Source organism: Oncorhynchus mykiss, chromosome 2 (genome assembly GCF_013265735.2).
Source record: "Oncorhynchus mykiss isolate Arlee chromosome 2, USDA_OmykA_1.1, whole genome shotgun sequence".
NCBI classification, from domain to species: Eukaryota; Metazoa; Chordata; class Actinopteri; order Salmoniformes; family Salmonidae; genus Oncorhynchus; species Oncorhynchus mykiss.
In genome coordinates, this window is record NC_048566.1 from 74,908,088 (window position 1) to 74,922,461 (window position 14,374).

Genomic DNA, 14,374 nt, shown 5'->3' on the forward strand with positions numbered 1-14,374 from the left:
CAACGGTGAGAGACTTGTTTTTAGAGAGGGGGATTTTTAAAAGAAGAAGTTCAAATTGTTTGGGTACAGACCTGGATAGTAGGACAGAACTCTGCAGGCTATCTTTGCAGTAGATTGCAACAATGCCCCCTTTGGCAGTTCTATCTTGTCTGAAAATGTTGTAGTTTGGGATGAAAATTTCAGAATTTTGGGGGGTCTTCCTAAGCCAGGATTCAGACACAGCTAGAACATTCGAGTTGGCAGAGTGTGCTAAAGCAGTGAATAAAACAAACTTAGGGAGGAGGCTTCTAATGTTAACATGCATGAAACCAAGGCTATTACGGTTACAGAAGTCATCAAAAGAGAGCGCCTGGGGAATAGGAGTGAAGCTAGGCGCTGCAGGGCCTGGATTCACCTCTACATCACCAGAGGAAAAGAGGAGGAGTAGGATAAGGGTATGGCTAAAGCAATGAGAATTGTTCATCTAGAATGTCTGGAAAAGGGAGTAAATGGAGATTTCTGGGGGCGATAAAATAACGTCAAGGTAAAATGTACAGACAAATGTATGGTAGAATGTGAATACAGTGGAGGTAAACCTTGGCATTGAGTGATGATGAGAGAGATAGTGTCTCTAGAAACATCATTGAAACCAGGAGATGTCATCGCATGTGTGGGTGGTTGAACTAATAGGTTGTATAAGGTATAGTGAGCAAGACTAGAGGCTCTACAGTGAAATAACTCAATAAACACTAACCAGAACAGCAATGGACAAGGCATATTGACATTAAGGAGAGGCATGCTTAGTCGAGTGATCAAAAGGGTCCAGTGAGTAGTGAGGTTGGTTGGGGTCACGGCGATTCAGACAGCTAGCCGGGCCATCGGTAGCAAGCTAGCATAGGATGGAGGTCTGTTTTTAGCCACCTCGTGCGTTTCCGTCGGTAGGATTAGTGGGGTTCCGTGTGGTAGAGGGGATCAATCCAATTCGCAAAAAAAATAATAGATATAGTTATAGAGGCCCAAGAAAAAATAAAAAAATTGTCCGATACGTCTATGCAGATAGCAGCTGATAAGACAGCTAACAATTAGCGGACTACAGATGTTCTACCGACGTTCAGGTAACGTCGCGACGGAGGAGCCAGCTGGATAACTCCCTCGGGCAGATAACGTCGGTAGTCCAGTTGTGAAGGCCCGGTGGGGCTCCGCGTTGGCACTAAAATGGGTCTGGATAGGTGATTGTAGCCCAGGAGTGACTGATGGAATTCTTCAGCTGGCTAGCTCCGGAATAATTGATGTTTGCTCCGGAATCGACGTAAGCCGATAGTCACACGGCTAGCAGGTGAGATCCAGGTATAAATGTCCAGAGCTTGCGGTTGAAATCCGGGGACATGGAGAGAAAAATAGGTCCGGTATGTTCCGGTCCGAGCCGCGCCGTATAAAACTGGCAATAGATTATCGAGCTAAAGAATAGCTGATGACCACAAACCGTGGTTAACTGAATACTAACGATTAGCCAGTAAAGAAGCTAACTAGCTTCTGGTTAGCTTCAGGCTAGCTTCTGGCTAGTTTCTGGCTAGCTTCTGGCTAGCTTCTGGTTAGCTTCTATGGAGGATTACAGCTTTGAGGTAAATAATACTTTCTTTAAAAAAATATATAAATTGGTGAGGCGGGTTGCAGGAGAGTGTTTTGAAGATGAGTTTATGGAAAAGAAAAATATATATAAAAAGGTATGCAAAGAAAGTTGTAAATATACAGTATATATATATATGGGACATGACAAGACGAGGACAAAAGACGTCCGACTGCTATGCCATCTTGGTGACAATGTCAATGGGATGGGGTGGGGTGAGAGGAAGAAAATAAGATTATTCACGAGAGATATATGGCAGACAGCTGATTGACTAAGAGGGAGGAATAAAAGGGGTGTATACTATGATAGACAATGCTAAGGCATATCTGAATGATCCCTACCATTACACTGAGAAAGACAGTAATAAGAAGGAGTGTAATAAGGAAGAAATGTAATAAGAAGGAGCGTAATAAGAAGGAAGGAGTATAATAAGGAAGGAGTGTAATAAGGAAGGAGTGTAATAAGAAGGAATGTAATAATAAGGAGTATAATAAGAAGGAATGTAATAAGGAAGGAGTGTAATAAGAAGGAAGCAGTGTAATAAGGATTGTAATAAGGAAGGGGTGTAATAAGGAAGGAGTGTAATAAGAAGGAGTGTAATAAGAAGGAAATAGTGTAATAAGAAGAAATGTAATAATAAGGAGTCTAATAAGAAGGAAGGAGTATAATAAGGAAGAAGTGTAATAAGGAAGGAGTGTAATAAGAAGGAATGTAATAATATGGAAGGAGTGTAATAAGAAGGAAGGCGTGTAATAAGAATAAATGTAATAATAAGGAGTGTAATAAGAAGGAAGGAGAATAATAAGGAAGGAGTGTAATAAGAAGGAAGGAGTGTAATAAGGAAGGAGTGTAACAAGAAGGAGTGTAATAATGAGTGTAATAAGGAAGGAGTGTAATAAGAAGGAGTGTAATAAGGAAGGAGTGTAATAAGAAGGAGTGTAATAAGGAAGGAGTGTAATAAGGAAGTATTGTAATAAGAATGAGTGTAATAATAAGGAAGAAGTGTAAGAAGGAGGGAGAAGAAGGAGTGTAATAAGGAAGGAGTGTAATAAGAAGGAGTGAAATAAGAAGGTGTGTAAGAACGAAGGAGATGCACATCAGAGTGATTTCAAATGTGGAAAATAATCGGATAACCATTCCACTCACCTCCTCCTCAACAACAGATGCTGATTTATAATTAAGGGTTGTTAACAAAACTGTGTGTGTGTGTGTGTGTGTGTGTGTGTGTGTGTGTGTGTGTGTGTGTGTGTGTGTGTGTGTGTGTGTGTGTGTGTGTGTGTGTGTGCGTGCGTGCGTGCGTGCGTGCGTGTGTGTGTGTGTGTGTGTGTGTGAGTGCGTGCTTGTGTGCATGCGTGTGTAATGTGAGCTCTGTTGTGTTCAGCCAGTGAACAGGTGCAGAGTGGGAGTTAGATTCGACCTCTGGGAGGACAGCTGCCTCTCTATGGACCATGATCCTCTCTGCTCCTGATTTAAGCATCCTTTACAATCAAATAATCCATGCCGATGGATACACACTGTATGTCAACTGCTGGCTTACACTCTCTCTCCCTCTCCCCCTTGTTCTCTCCCTCAACTTTAGAAGCAAATGGCCTGTCTCTTTTGAGATGCGGTCCTATTTCCTGCTTATCACACGTATCCTGAACATGCTGTGTAATGGAATCAACAGACCAAGGTGGGAAGGACTGCAATTAGAATAGTTGCGTCAGTGGTTGTGAGGTTACACATGTCTTTCAAACATCAGAGAAACATCCTATCACAACTGTAACTCTGCTAAGCCTGAATCATATCAGATCTCCTGATTGTACACCAATCACACAGCTAGAGAATAATAATACATATTAAGGCTGTCATGGTGACATTTTTATCACACACATACACATACCCAGACACACACAACACTTTCATCATACAGAATGCACAAAATTCAGTGAGAAAAATAACTGTAACGTTTCAAATAGATCCATGTAATTGAAGATAATCAGATTCACAGAAATGGTCTCCTTGAAGAACATGGAAAGACAAAAAAGAAAACCAAGGACTCCAAAGAGGTGGACATTTGTTCACTGTTATAAACACAATAAGGAGTGTTGACCATATCTGTCACAGGCTACACACAAACACACAGCTTGGAGAAAGAACAGACAGTAACAGCAGGATCTTCTGGAGAAGAGAACACACTAATAACAGGGCTTCAGACAGGTGAGAGAGAAGAGGGGGAGAAGAGAGACAGAGAGCAAGGGAATGAGAGACATACAGTGGAGATAAAGGAGAGAAGGAAAGTGGAAAGTGACAAGTGAGAGTACAATTTTAAACAAAAAGCTAATAAAGAGTGAGAAATAAGGGTCAGAGGGGAAAGGAAAGAGAGAGAAGGAGATAAAAGAAGAGGGAGAAACTAGAGTCTGGATAAACTTTGGCTGAGGTCCATAATAATGCTGCAGGAGAAGGGCGGTCGGGAAGAAGTGGAGGGGGACAGGGAGAGAGGGAGGAGAGGAGATGAGAGGTGGTGGGCTGCACTGTGCGGTTCAGTGCTGTGTGGCGCGTGGAGAAGGAGTATTTCTTGGAGCAGAGCAGGGGAGAGGCTGACCCTGAGATACACCCTGCAGGCTGCACTTCAGCTGTCAGAGAGAGAGACTGCGAGAGAGAGCGAAATTGAGGCGAGATAGGAGAGAGACTGAGAGAGAGAGAGAGAGATTGAGGAGTGATAGGAGAGAGAGAGAGAAAGAGAGAAGGGGAGTGAAAGAGAGAGAGACAGAGTGGGGAAAGAGAGAGGAAGAGAGAGAGGTTTCTTCTCATTAGCAGGAGTCAATCGTCAAATTAATGAATTAATGAATGGCACACACACACGGGTATGTATCCTCTGCTCTGAGGAGTGGAAGCAGTACACATTAGTGAGCACAGTTGTTTGGATCCTCCTTGCCTGATCAGAGGGGGGAAAGAGAGAGAACACAAGAGAAACATCACAAGAGAGACAGAGAGAAAGAGAGAGAGTCTCCCTCTGCCTCTCCTGCTTCCCCTGGGCTAGTGGCCAGACACTGACTCTGTTGGATCCTGGAAGAACACAAGCTGGGGATACCACAATGCTGCCTTAGACAGAATGACAGAACACACAGCAGCACTTTGGAAGGACTATCAGCAGAATTTATTTTTCTTCATTTGTTCAGACATAAAGAAGATACAACATCCCTGCCAGGCTGCCACAAGAACGACAGTCAGTCGGACAGACGGACAGAGAGCAGCAGTGGTTATGCAGCACGGGCTGTAACAGCTGGAGTACTCTCTCTTGCCTGAAGCAATTGGTTTTAGGAGCTAAGTTCCTCACTACCTCTCAATCATTGAATCATAGTTCTGTAGGATCTCCTCTCATAAAGATAGACACAATACTGCAGTAGTCCCTACAGACTGAGACAGAACAGTACAGCTCCACTTGGAGATCAGTAGAACGAAACCGTGGATTCTTCCCTCTCCGAGGGCTGAGAAACCTGCAATACCTGTGGTCAGAGACTGGATTGCTGCCTTTTCCTATGGAGGACAGATTGATGATGATACTGTATATCTGATTCATTATAACATACTCTGGTCATAGAGCCTGGACTCTCCCAGGTGGATATTTCCTACACTTCCCTTGGACTTAAGTAGTGATTCACACTGGATTGGCTTACTCCCTGTTCGGTGTGTTTGTGTCAGGATGGAGTGTGTGAAGAATGTGTCTCTGATTCTGAGTGTTTTCCTGTTGAGCTCAGCACACTCAGCCCAGAGCGTCTACCCCAGAATACGACTCTCCCATAAAGGTAGGAATCAGGAACGTTAGTATGTGAGTGCTGGCTAAGCGTCATCATTAATGACATATTCATGCACAGTGTTCTCTATAGTCCTAACTAGTCAAAGCATGCTAACATTTTTATTCCAGTTATGTCACGGCAGGTGTGTCAGTGACAATATAGAATGTTTACTAGTAGACACCTCTGCACAACCCCTTAACAACTTGGAGAAATGAGTTATTACTTTACTAAACTGCTCGTATTCATCACTAAGTGTATAGCTGGCCACAGTATCATCTCTGCTGTTAGAAACTGTTAATGAGTATTTGAGATTACTCTATGTAAGATGAAAGAGGACCTAAACTCATCTATGACATTGTAAAGTGTGTTTTCTCCTTGTGATTGTCTTGGTATTTTATTAGGATCCCTCATTAGCTGTTGCAATAGCAGCAGCTACTCTTCCTGGGGTCCCCACAGAACATGAAACAGTCAAAGGTTTGGACACACCTACTCATTCAAGGGTTTTTCTTAATTTTTTTATATTTTCTACATTGTAGAATAATATTTAAGGAATCAAAACTATGAAATAACAGATATGGAATCATGTAGTAACCAAACATTTTTTAAACAAATCTAATCGATTTTAGAATCTTCAAAGTAGCCACCCTTTGCCTTGATGACAGTTTTGCACACTATTGGCATCCTCTCAACCAGCTTCAGCTGGAATGCTTTTCTAACAAACAAAACAAAAGGAGATCCCATTTATGCTGAGCACTTATTTTCCTTCACTCTGCTGTCCAACTCATCCCAAACCATCTTAATTGGGTTGAGGTGGGTTATTGTGGAGGCCAGGTCATCTGATGCAACACTCCATCACTCTCCTTCTTGGTCAAATAGCACTTACACAGCCTGGAGGTGCGTAGGGTGATTGTCCTGTTGAAAAACAAATGATACTCCCACTAAGCGCAAATGGGATGGGAGTGCGTATCGCTGCAGAATGCTGTGGTAGCCATGCTGGTTATGTGTGCCTTAAATTCTAAATAAATCACTGACAGTGTCACCAGCAAAGCACCCCCACACCATCACACCTCCTCCTCCATGCTTCACGGAACCACACAAGCAGAGATCATCCGTTCACCTACTCTGCGTCTCACATACATGTAACCAAAAATCGCAAATTTGGACTCATCAGACTAAAGGACAAATTTCCACCGGTCTAATGTCCATTGCTCATGTTTCTTGGACCAAGCAAGTATCTTCTTATTATTTGTGTCCCTTACTAACCACTAGTTTATTTTGCAACCTCTGAGTAGTGGATGTTGAGATGTGTCTGTTACTTGAACTCTGTGAAGCATTTATTTGGGCTGCAACTTCTAAGACTGGTAACTCTAATGAATTTATCTTCTGCAGCAGAGGTAACTCTGGGTCTTCCTTTCCTGTGGCGGTACTCATGAGAGCCAGTTTCATCATATCCCTTGATGGTTTTTGCGACTGCACTTGAAGAAACTTTCGAAGTTCTGGAAATTTTCCGTATTGACTGACCTTCATGTCTTAAAGTCATGATGGACTATCGTTTCTCTTTGCTTATTTGAGCTGTTCTTGCCATAATATGTACTTGATCTTTTACCAAATAGGGATATCTTCTGTATATCCGCCCTTCCTTGTCACAACACAACTGATTGGCTCAAACACATTAACACCTGTCTATGACACACGTTCCGCTAACGGAACCCCACCCCAACATTCCGCTGAAAAGGCAGCGCGGGAAATTCAAAAATATTTTTTAGAAATATTTAACTTTCACACATTAGCAAATCCAATACAGCAAATGAAATATAAACATCTTGTTAATCTACCCATCGTGTCCGATTTTTAAAATGTTTTACAGCGAAAACACAACATATATTTATGTTAGATCACCACCAAATCCAAAAGAACACACAGCCATTTTTCCCAGCCAAAGATCATACAAAAGCAGAATTACAGATAAAATGAAACACTAACCTTTGATAATCTTCATCAGATGACACTCATATGACATCATGTTACACAATACATTTATGTTTAGTTCGATAATATGCATATTTATATCCACAAATCTCGGTTTACATTGACGCCATGTTCAGAAACTGCTCCAAAATATCCAGAGTAATTACAGAGAGCTAAGGCAGATAACAGAAATACTCATCATAAACTTTGACGAAAGATACATGTTTTACATATAATTAAAGATACATTGGTTCTTAAGCCGCCGCTGTGTCAGATTATTTTTAAATGTTACAAAAAAAGCATTTTATGCAATAATCTAAAACGGCGCTAAGACGTAACTATATTTCTCCGCCATGTTGGAGTCAACAGAAATACGAAATTACATCATAAATATTGTCTTACCTTTGATGATCTTTCATCAGATTGCAGTGCAAGGAGTCCTAGTTCCACAATAAATAATTGTTTTGTTCCATAATGTCCATTACTAGTGTCCAATTAGCTGCTTTTGCTAGGACGGTTAGTTCACATGTCCAAAAGCTGGCGCTGGTCCAGGCGAACTCGGACGAAAACTTCAAAAAGTTATATTCCAGGTCGAATAAACTTATTTTCATATATATCCAATAACGTTCCAAACGGAGCATTCATTTTTGTCTACAGAGTCATGGAACGCAGGCGATATCAAAAGTAATGTGCGCAACCAGGAACTGGCATTCTGACAGACCACTGACTCATTCCCCTCCCATCTAGTGGAAGGCGTAGGAAGTGCGAACATATCCATATCTTGTTTGGATGTGAATAGGCGATGACTTGAAATTCGACCAGCCTCAGAATTTCCACTTCCTGTTTGGAAATGTGCCTGCCCTATGAGTTCTGTTATACTCACATGCATAATTCAAACAGTTTTAGAAACTGAGTGTTTTCTATCTAATAGTAATAATAATATCATATATTAGCATCTAGAACAGAGTAGGATGCAGTTCACTATGGGCACGCAATTCATCCAAAGTGAAAATGCTGACCCAATTCCTAACAGGTTTTAAGAAGGACAGAAATTCCACAAATGAACTTTTAAGAAGGCACACCTGTTAATTGAAATGCATTCCAGGTGACTACCTCATGAAGCTGGTTGAGAGAATGCCAAGCGTGTGGAAAGTTGTAATCAATGCAAAGGGTGGCTGCTTTGAAGACTCTCAAATATAAAATATATTTTGAATTGTCTTTTTTGGTTGCTACATGATTCCATATGTGTTATTTCATAGTTTTGATGTCTTCACTATTATTCTACAATGTAGAAAATAGTACAAATAAAGAAAACCCTTGCATGAGTAGGTGTGTCCAAACTTTTGACTGGTACTGTACATTTAAAAACGGCACACTTCTTGTTGTTGACTAGAGGATTGTTTTCTTCCCCTGGCCACGGTGACTGGCATTCCACAATGTGGCATTCTACTGTTATGCTGGTAGGATGAGAGAGGGGCACAGGTAGGTTTATGGTGGTGGTGTGTGTGTGTGTGTGTGTGTGTGTGTGTGTGTGTGTGTGTGTGTGTGTGTGTGTGTGTGTGTGTGTGTGTGTGTGTGTGTGTGTGTGTACATCAGCTGATCAGCTGATGTACGAAGGGCTATATAAATAAATGTGATTTGATTTGATTTGATTTGATTTGTGTGTGTGTGTGTGTGTGTGTGTGTGTGTGTGTGTGTGTGTGTGTGTGTGTGTGTGTGTGTGTGTGTGTGTGGTCTCATCTGATTATTTACAGTCTATATCTTAGGGAGTATGAGGTTCGGTCTTTGTAGTTAAGTCTGTAGTTAACACAACCCTTTCTTCTCTCTCCACTGTGTCTTTGATCACTATAGCAACACTAACACATACTGTAATTCCACATAAAAAGGTGTCGGACATTAACCTTTTGTAACTAGGGGGCAGTATTTTCATTTTTGGATAAAAAACGTTCCCGTTTTAAACGGGATATTTTGTCACGACAAGATGCTCGACTATGCATATAATTGACAGCTTTGGATAGAAAACACTCTGACGTTTCCAAAACTGCAAAGATATTGTCTGTGAGTGGAACGGAACTGATGTTACAGGCGAAACCCAGATAATAATCTAACCAGGAAGTGCCCCATATTTGGAAAGCCCTGCATGCCAATTACTCCTTATATGGCTGTGAATGGGCTACGAATGAGCTTACGCTTTATACGTATTCCCCAAGGTGTCTACAGCATTGTGACGTCTTTTTACACATTTAAGTTGAAGAAGAGTCGTAAGGGACCACATTGAGCAAGTGGTCACATGATGGCTCCCGCAGAAAATCTTGTGTAAAGTACAGAAGTAGCCATTTTTCCAATCGCTTCTTATGAGAAACCAATTGTCGCGGTGGATATTTTATTGAATTGATATGTGAAAAACACATTGAGGATTGATTCTAAACAACGTTTGCCATGTTTCTGTCGATATTATGGAGCTAATTTGGAAAAAAGTTTGGCGTTGTAGTGACCGCATTTTCCGGTCGATTTCTCAGCCAAACGTGAAGAACAAACGGAGCTATTTTGCCTACAAAAATAATATTTTTGGAAAAAAGGAACATTTGCTATCTAACTGGGAGTCTCCTGAGTGAAAACATCCAAAGTTCTTCAAAGGTAAATGGTTTAATTTGATTGCTTTTCTTATTTTCGTGTTGCCTGCTGGTAGCAGAGCCTAGAATAGCATTATGCCATGATAAACTTACACCAATGCTTGTCTAGCGTTGGCTGTAAAGCATATTTTGAAAATCTGAGATGACAGTGTGATTAACAAAAGGCTAAGCTGTGTCTCAATATATTTCATTTGTGATTTTCATGAAGAGGAACATTTTAATTATGATAATTAGTTTGAGGCTATGATTACGCTCCCGCATGCGGGATGGGTAGTATCTTAAGAGTACGTGTGGAATTTCCCTGGTCAATAAATAGGATCTGTGTAAGGGGCAAAGCAGTGAGTTTGTCCTGGGAGTAGAACAGCGTGGTTTATCTACTTGGTACCCCACTATGAAGGTTCGCTGGGGTACTATGAAGGTTCGCTTTCCCTCTCTTATCACCATGCGAGGTTAGATAACATCTCACAGTAAATTACCTTAATAAATACAGATGTAGGATATTCATTTGAGCCAGTTTGCTACAGCAGGAAAATAATCCTCCAGGAACAGGAAATGTGAATTATTATGTTGATTATAATTTTTGGACATTTTTGTAGGGGTTGATACATTTTTTATTAGGGTAAATCAAGTCTGACATTTTAAAGTGGAATTACAAACTTTAGAATCCTTTTAAAACTCAAATACACTACAAGTTTACATTTCCTGCTGTGCAAATTCTCAGCAACAAAAGAGTGATCAAATTAAGATCCTACATCTGTAGAATGAGGAGGGAGAGAGAAAGAGAAGGGAGATAGGAGGAAAGGAGAGCTAGAAAGGGATGAATAACTGAAAAAGTGAAGAAGAAAGAGAATGCTAGAAGAAGGGAAATAAGGGAGAGACGAGCCCGGGACGCAGGGAAGGAAATACAGAGAGATGAGAAATGGTAGCAATGGAGAGGAGAAACAGAAATAAGGGAGGGATGTTATGGGTTTGTTTGGTTAGTGAAGTGTGTTAGGCTGGTATATTGACAGAATCCCTTGCTGAGTGTTGAGTTGTGCTGATGTGTTCAGCCATAAACGTCACCTCAATTACAGTAATAACACTGACATTCATACATGTATTTCACCTGAGTCATTACTAACCTGGGGGAGAGAAGCTCCACTGACTGATTTACACACACAGAGGGACAGAGAGAGAGAAAAGAGAGAGAAAGAGAAAGAGTTAGAGTGAGAGCAAGAGAGAGGGAAAGAGAGAGAGAAAGGCAGACAGATGGAGGAAGACACACCACAGGAGAGGAGAGGAGTGGAGAGGAGTGGAGAGACGGTGGGCACTGGAACAGGCCTGTGGTTACCACCATCCACCATGAACTTGTTCCAAAGTTCTATTTCAAGCTCTCTCATACTGAACTCGATCTTAAACAAACTTTAATTCTGTCTGCTGTATGTCTCCTCTCCCTCAGTCCACCCTTTTCCACTCCATCGCTCTCTCTCCCCCATCATTCTCTTACTCAAAATCAAATCGAAGTTTCTTGGTCACGTACACAGATTTGCAGATGTTATCGCAGGTGCAGAGAAATGCTTGTTTTTCTAGCTCCAACAGTGCAGTAATTATAATAAAAAACAGAATCCTGAAGAAAAAAAATATATATAATTTATATAGGATGAGCAAATGACTAGAATACAGTATATACAGTTGAAGTCGGAAGTTTACATACACCTAGGTTGGAGTCATTAAAACTAGTTTTTCAGCCATACCACAAATTTCTTGTTAACAAACTATAGTTTTGGCAAGTCAGTTAGGACATCAACTTTGTGCATGAGACAAGCCATTTTTCCAACAATTGTTTACAAACAGATTATTTCACTTATAATTCACTGTATCACAATTCCAGTGGGTCAGAGGTTTACATTCACTAAGTTGACTGTGCCTTTACAGAGCTTGGAAAATTCCAGAAAATGGTGTCATGGCTTTAAAAGCTTCTGATAGGCTAACTGACATCATTTGAGTCAATTGGAGGTGTACCTGTTGATGTATTTCAAGGCCTACCTTTAAACTCAATGCCTCTTTCCTTGACATCATGGGAAAATCTAAAGAAATCAGCCAAGACCTCAGAAAAAATATTGTAGACCTCCACAAGTCTGGTTCATCCTTGGGAGCAATTTCCAAACACCTGAAAGTCCACGTTCATCTGTACAAACAATAGTACGCAAGTATAAACACCATGAGACCACACAGCCGTCATACCACTCAGGAAGGAGACGCCTTCTGTCTCCTAGACATGAACGTACTTTGGTGCGAAAAGTGCAAATCAATCCCAGGACCGTGTGAAGATGCTGGAGGAAACAGGTACAAAAGTATCTATATTCAAAGTAAAACTGTCACATACCATGACACTGGAGAGACGATGCAGGTACGGGGAGTAAAACATTTACTAAAGAACGGACGAGGAGCAAGCCCTGCGGTTGCAGACGGTGCAATTGTCGGACCAGGTGATGAAGCAGCCCAACAGGATGCACTCAATGGTTCATCTGTAGGAGTTTGTGAAGGTCTTAGGGGCCAAACCAAATTGTGCTGTTGCGCCTTCTTCATGACACTGTCTGTGTAAAGGGACCATTTCAGGTTGTCAGTGATGTGCACGCCGAGGAACCTGAAGCTTTTGACCGTCTCCATTCCTGTTGATGTGGGTGGGGGCGTGCTCTCTCTGCTGTCTCCTTTGGTCCACGATCAGATCCTTCATTTTGTTGACGCTGATGGAGAGATGATTTTCCTGGCAATACTCTGCCAGGACTCTCACCTCCTCCCTGTAGGCTGTCTCATTGTTGTTGCTAATCAGGCAACACAGTCATGGCGGAACAGGGAGTAGAGGAGGGGCCTGAGCATGCACCCCTGGGGTGTCCCCGTGTTTAGGATCAGAGTGGTGGAGGTCTTGTTGCCTACCTTCACCACTTGGGGTCGGCCTGTCAGGAAGCCCAGGACCCAGTTGTACAGGGAAGGGTTCAGACCCAGGGCCCTGAGCTGAGTGATGAGCTTGGAGGGTACTATGGTGTTGAAGGCTGAGATGAACAGCATTCTTGCATGGCGATGGATCTGCTTGGGCAATGTGGGTAGTGGGTCTAGGGTATCCCCCCTTCTCTCCTGTAGCGTGTTCTGGCTGGTAGAGCATGCTGTAGAAGGCTGCTGGTGGATCCTATCATTATGGAATGAAAAACATCTAAGCTTTAATAATATGTGTCTCATGGTCTCTGCCAGCTTTGATTTACACCGACCTACCGACACACTGAGACACACACACACACACACACAGAATAATGTGAATACTTTACCATGTGCAGGCCTTGAAGGCGGATCTGGAAAAGAGAGGAATGTGGTTAAAGTCTCTGTTATTAGTCCTGAGGAACTAAACTATCACAATATTAACTATCACAATCTATCTGGTTGTATTTCTCTGGATGTGGAGGAGTTTGTTTGAAATCATGGATGTAGTCATCAGAGATGTGTGACCCAGTTTTCTTAAAGGTGTTACAGTACTGTAGAGATCAATCCAGTCTACCCTTTAGGTCCATGGAAATATGCTCTCAGATGGACATCCTCCAGGACTGAGTTTACAAGTCAGAATTATTTTGGGAATGTTATCAGAGTTTCCATCTCAGAGCTCTGACATTGAGATTTCATCTTGTCTTCTGTGTTTATATTATCACTATCTCTTTCTCCACTTTTTCATTCCACTCATCTCCCTCTTTCCTCTCCTGCCTCTCTTCCCTGAAAATTTCACCACGTGTAAGCGCAACTCTTTTCCAACACTGTTGATCTTTTCCATCAACTATAATCTCGATTTACTCTCATTCCTATCAATTTGTTTTGAAAATCTGCTTTTGTATCGAGTTGCAATCACCGATTGTCTCCAGTTTCCAAAGCAGAACAGACCTGAAGCTGCTCTGCATGCAGCTCCTCCAAAGACCTTAAACACACTTTATGAGAGCCTAATACACTCTCATTGGGCAGGGCTTTCAGCCAATCAAAACTCTTAAATCCTAGTGGTCAATTGTCCCATCTGTCTGATGTCTAAAGATGGTTTCCAGAGGGATTGGTCTGGCCATTGTTTTACAATGAATAGAACAGAACTCCTTATTAAAAACACAATGAAAAACAATAGAGCTGTAGAATACATTACATTACTTGAAATGATATGCGGTCTTGCATCATATGTTGTCTGTATCCTTTTGTATTGTCTGTCTGTATATTCTGTTTATTGTGGAAACACCATTTCACAAAGTCAGATTCCTGTACATGCAAATGTATTTGGTGAGTAAAGGTGATTCTGGTTCTGCTCATCTGCATATTGTGGCCCTGTAGTGAACTCTTCAGGGTAAAACAAGTGTTATATTATGCTGTATGTATAATGAGAGGTA

General features: G+C 41.6%; 1 protein-coding gene across 4 annotated transcripts in view; it reads left to right on the forward strand.

The window, feature by feature from the left end:
- Positions 1–2,379: 2,379 nt before the first annotated feature.
- The window catches only part of LOC110496126 (semaphorin-3E), a 52,524-nt gene continuing 40,529 nt past the window's right edge, over positions 2,380–14,374 (forward strand). For all 4 annotated transcript variants that reach the window (XM_036955513.1, XM_036955515.1, XM_036955514.1 and 1 more), the window contains exon 1: positions 2,380–5,394. In XM_036955513.1, the coding sequence (XP_036811408.1) occupies positions 5,292–5,394 (103 nt within the window). In that variant the 5' untranslated portion in view covers positions 2,380–5,291. The remainder of the gene's footprint in view (positions 5,395–14,374) is intronic.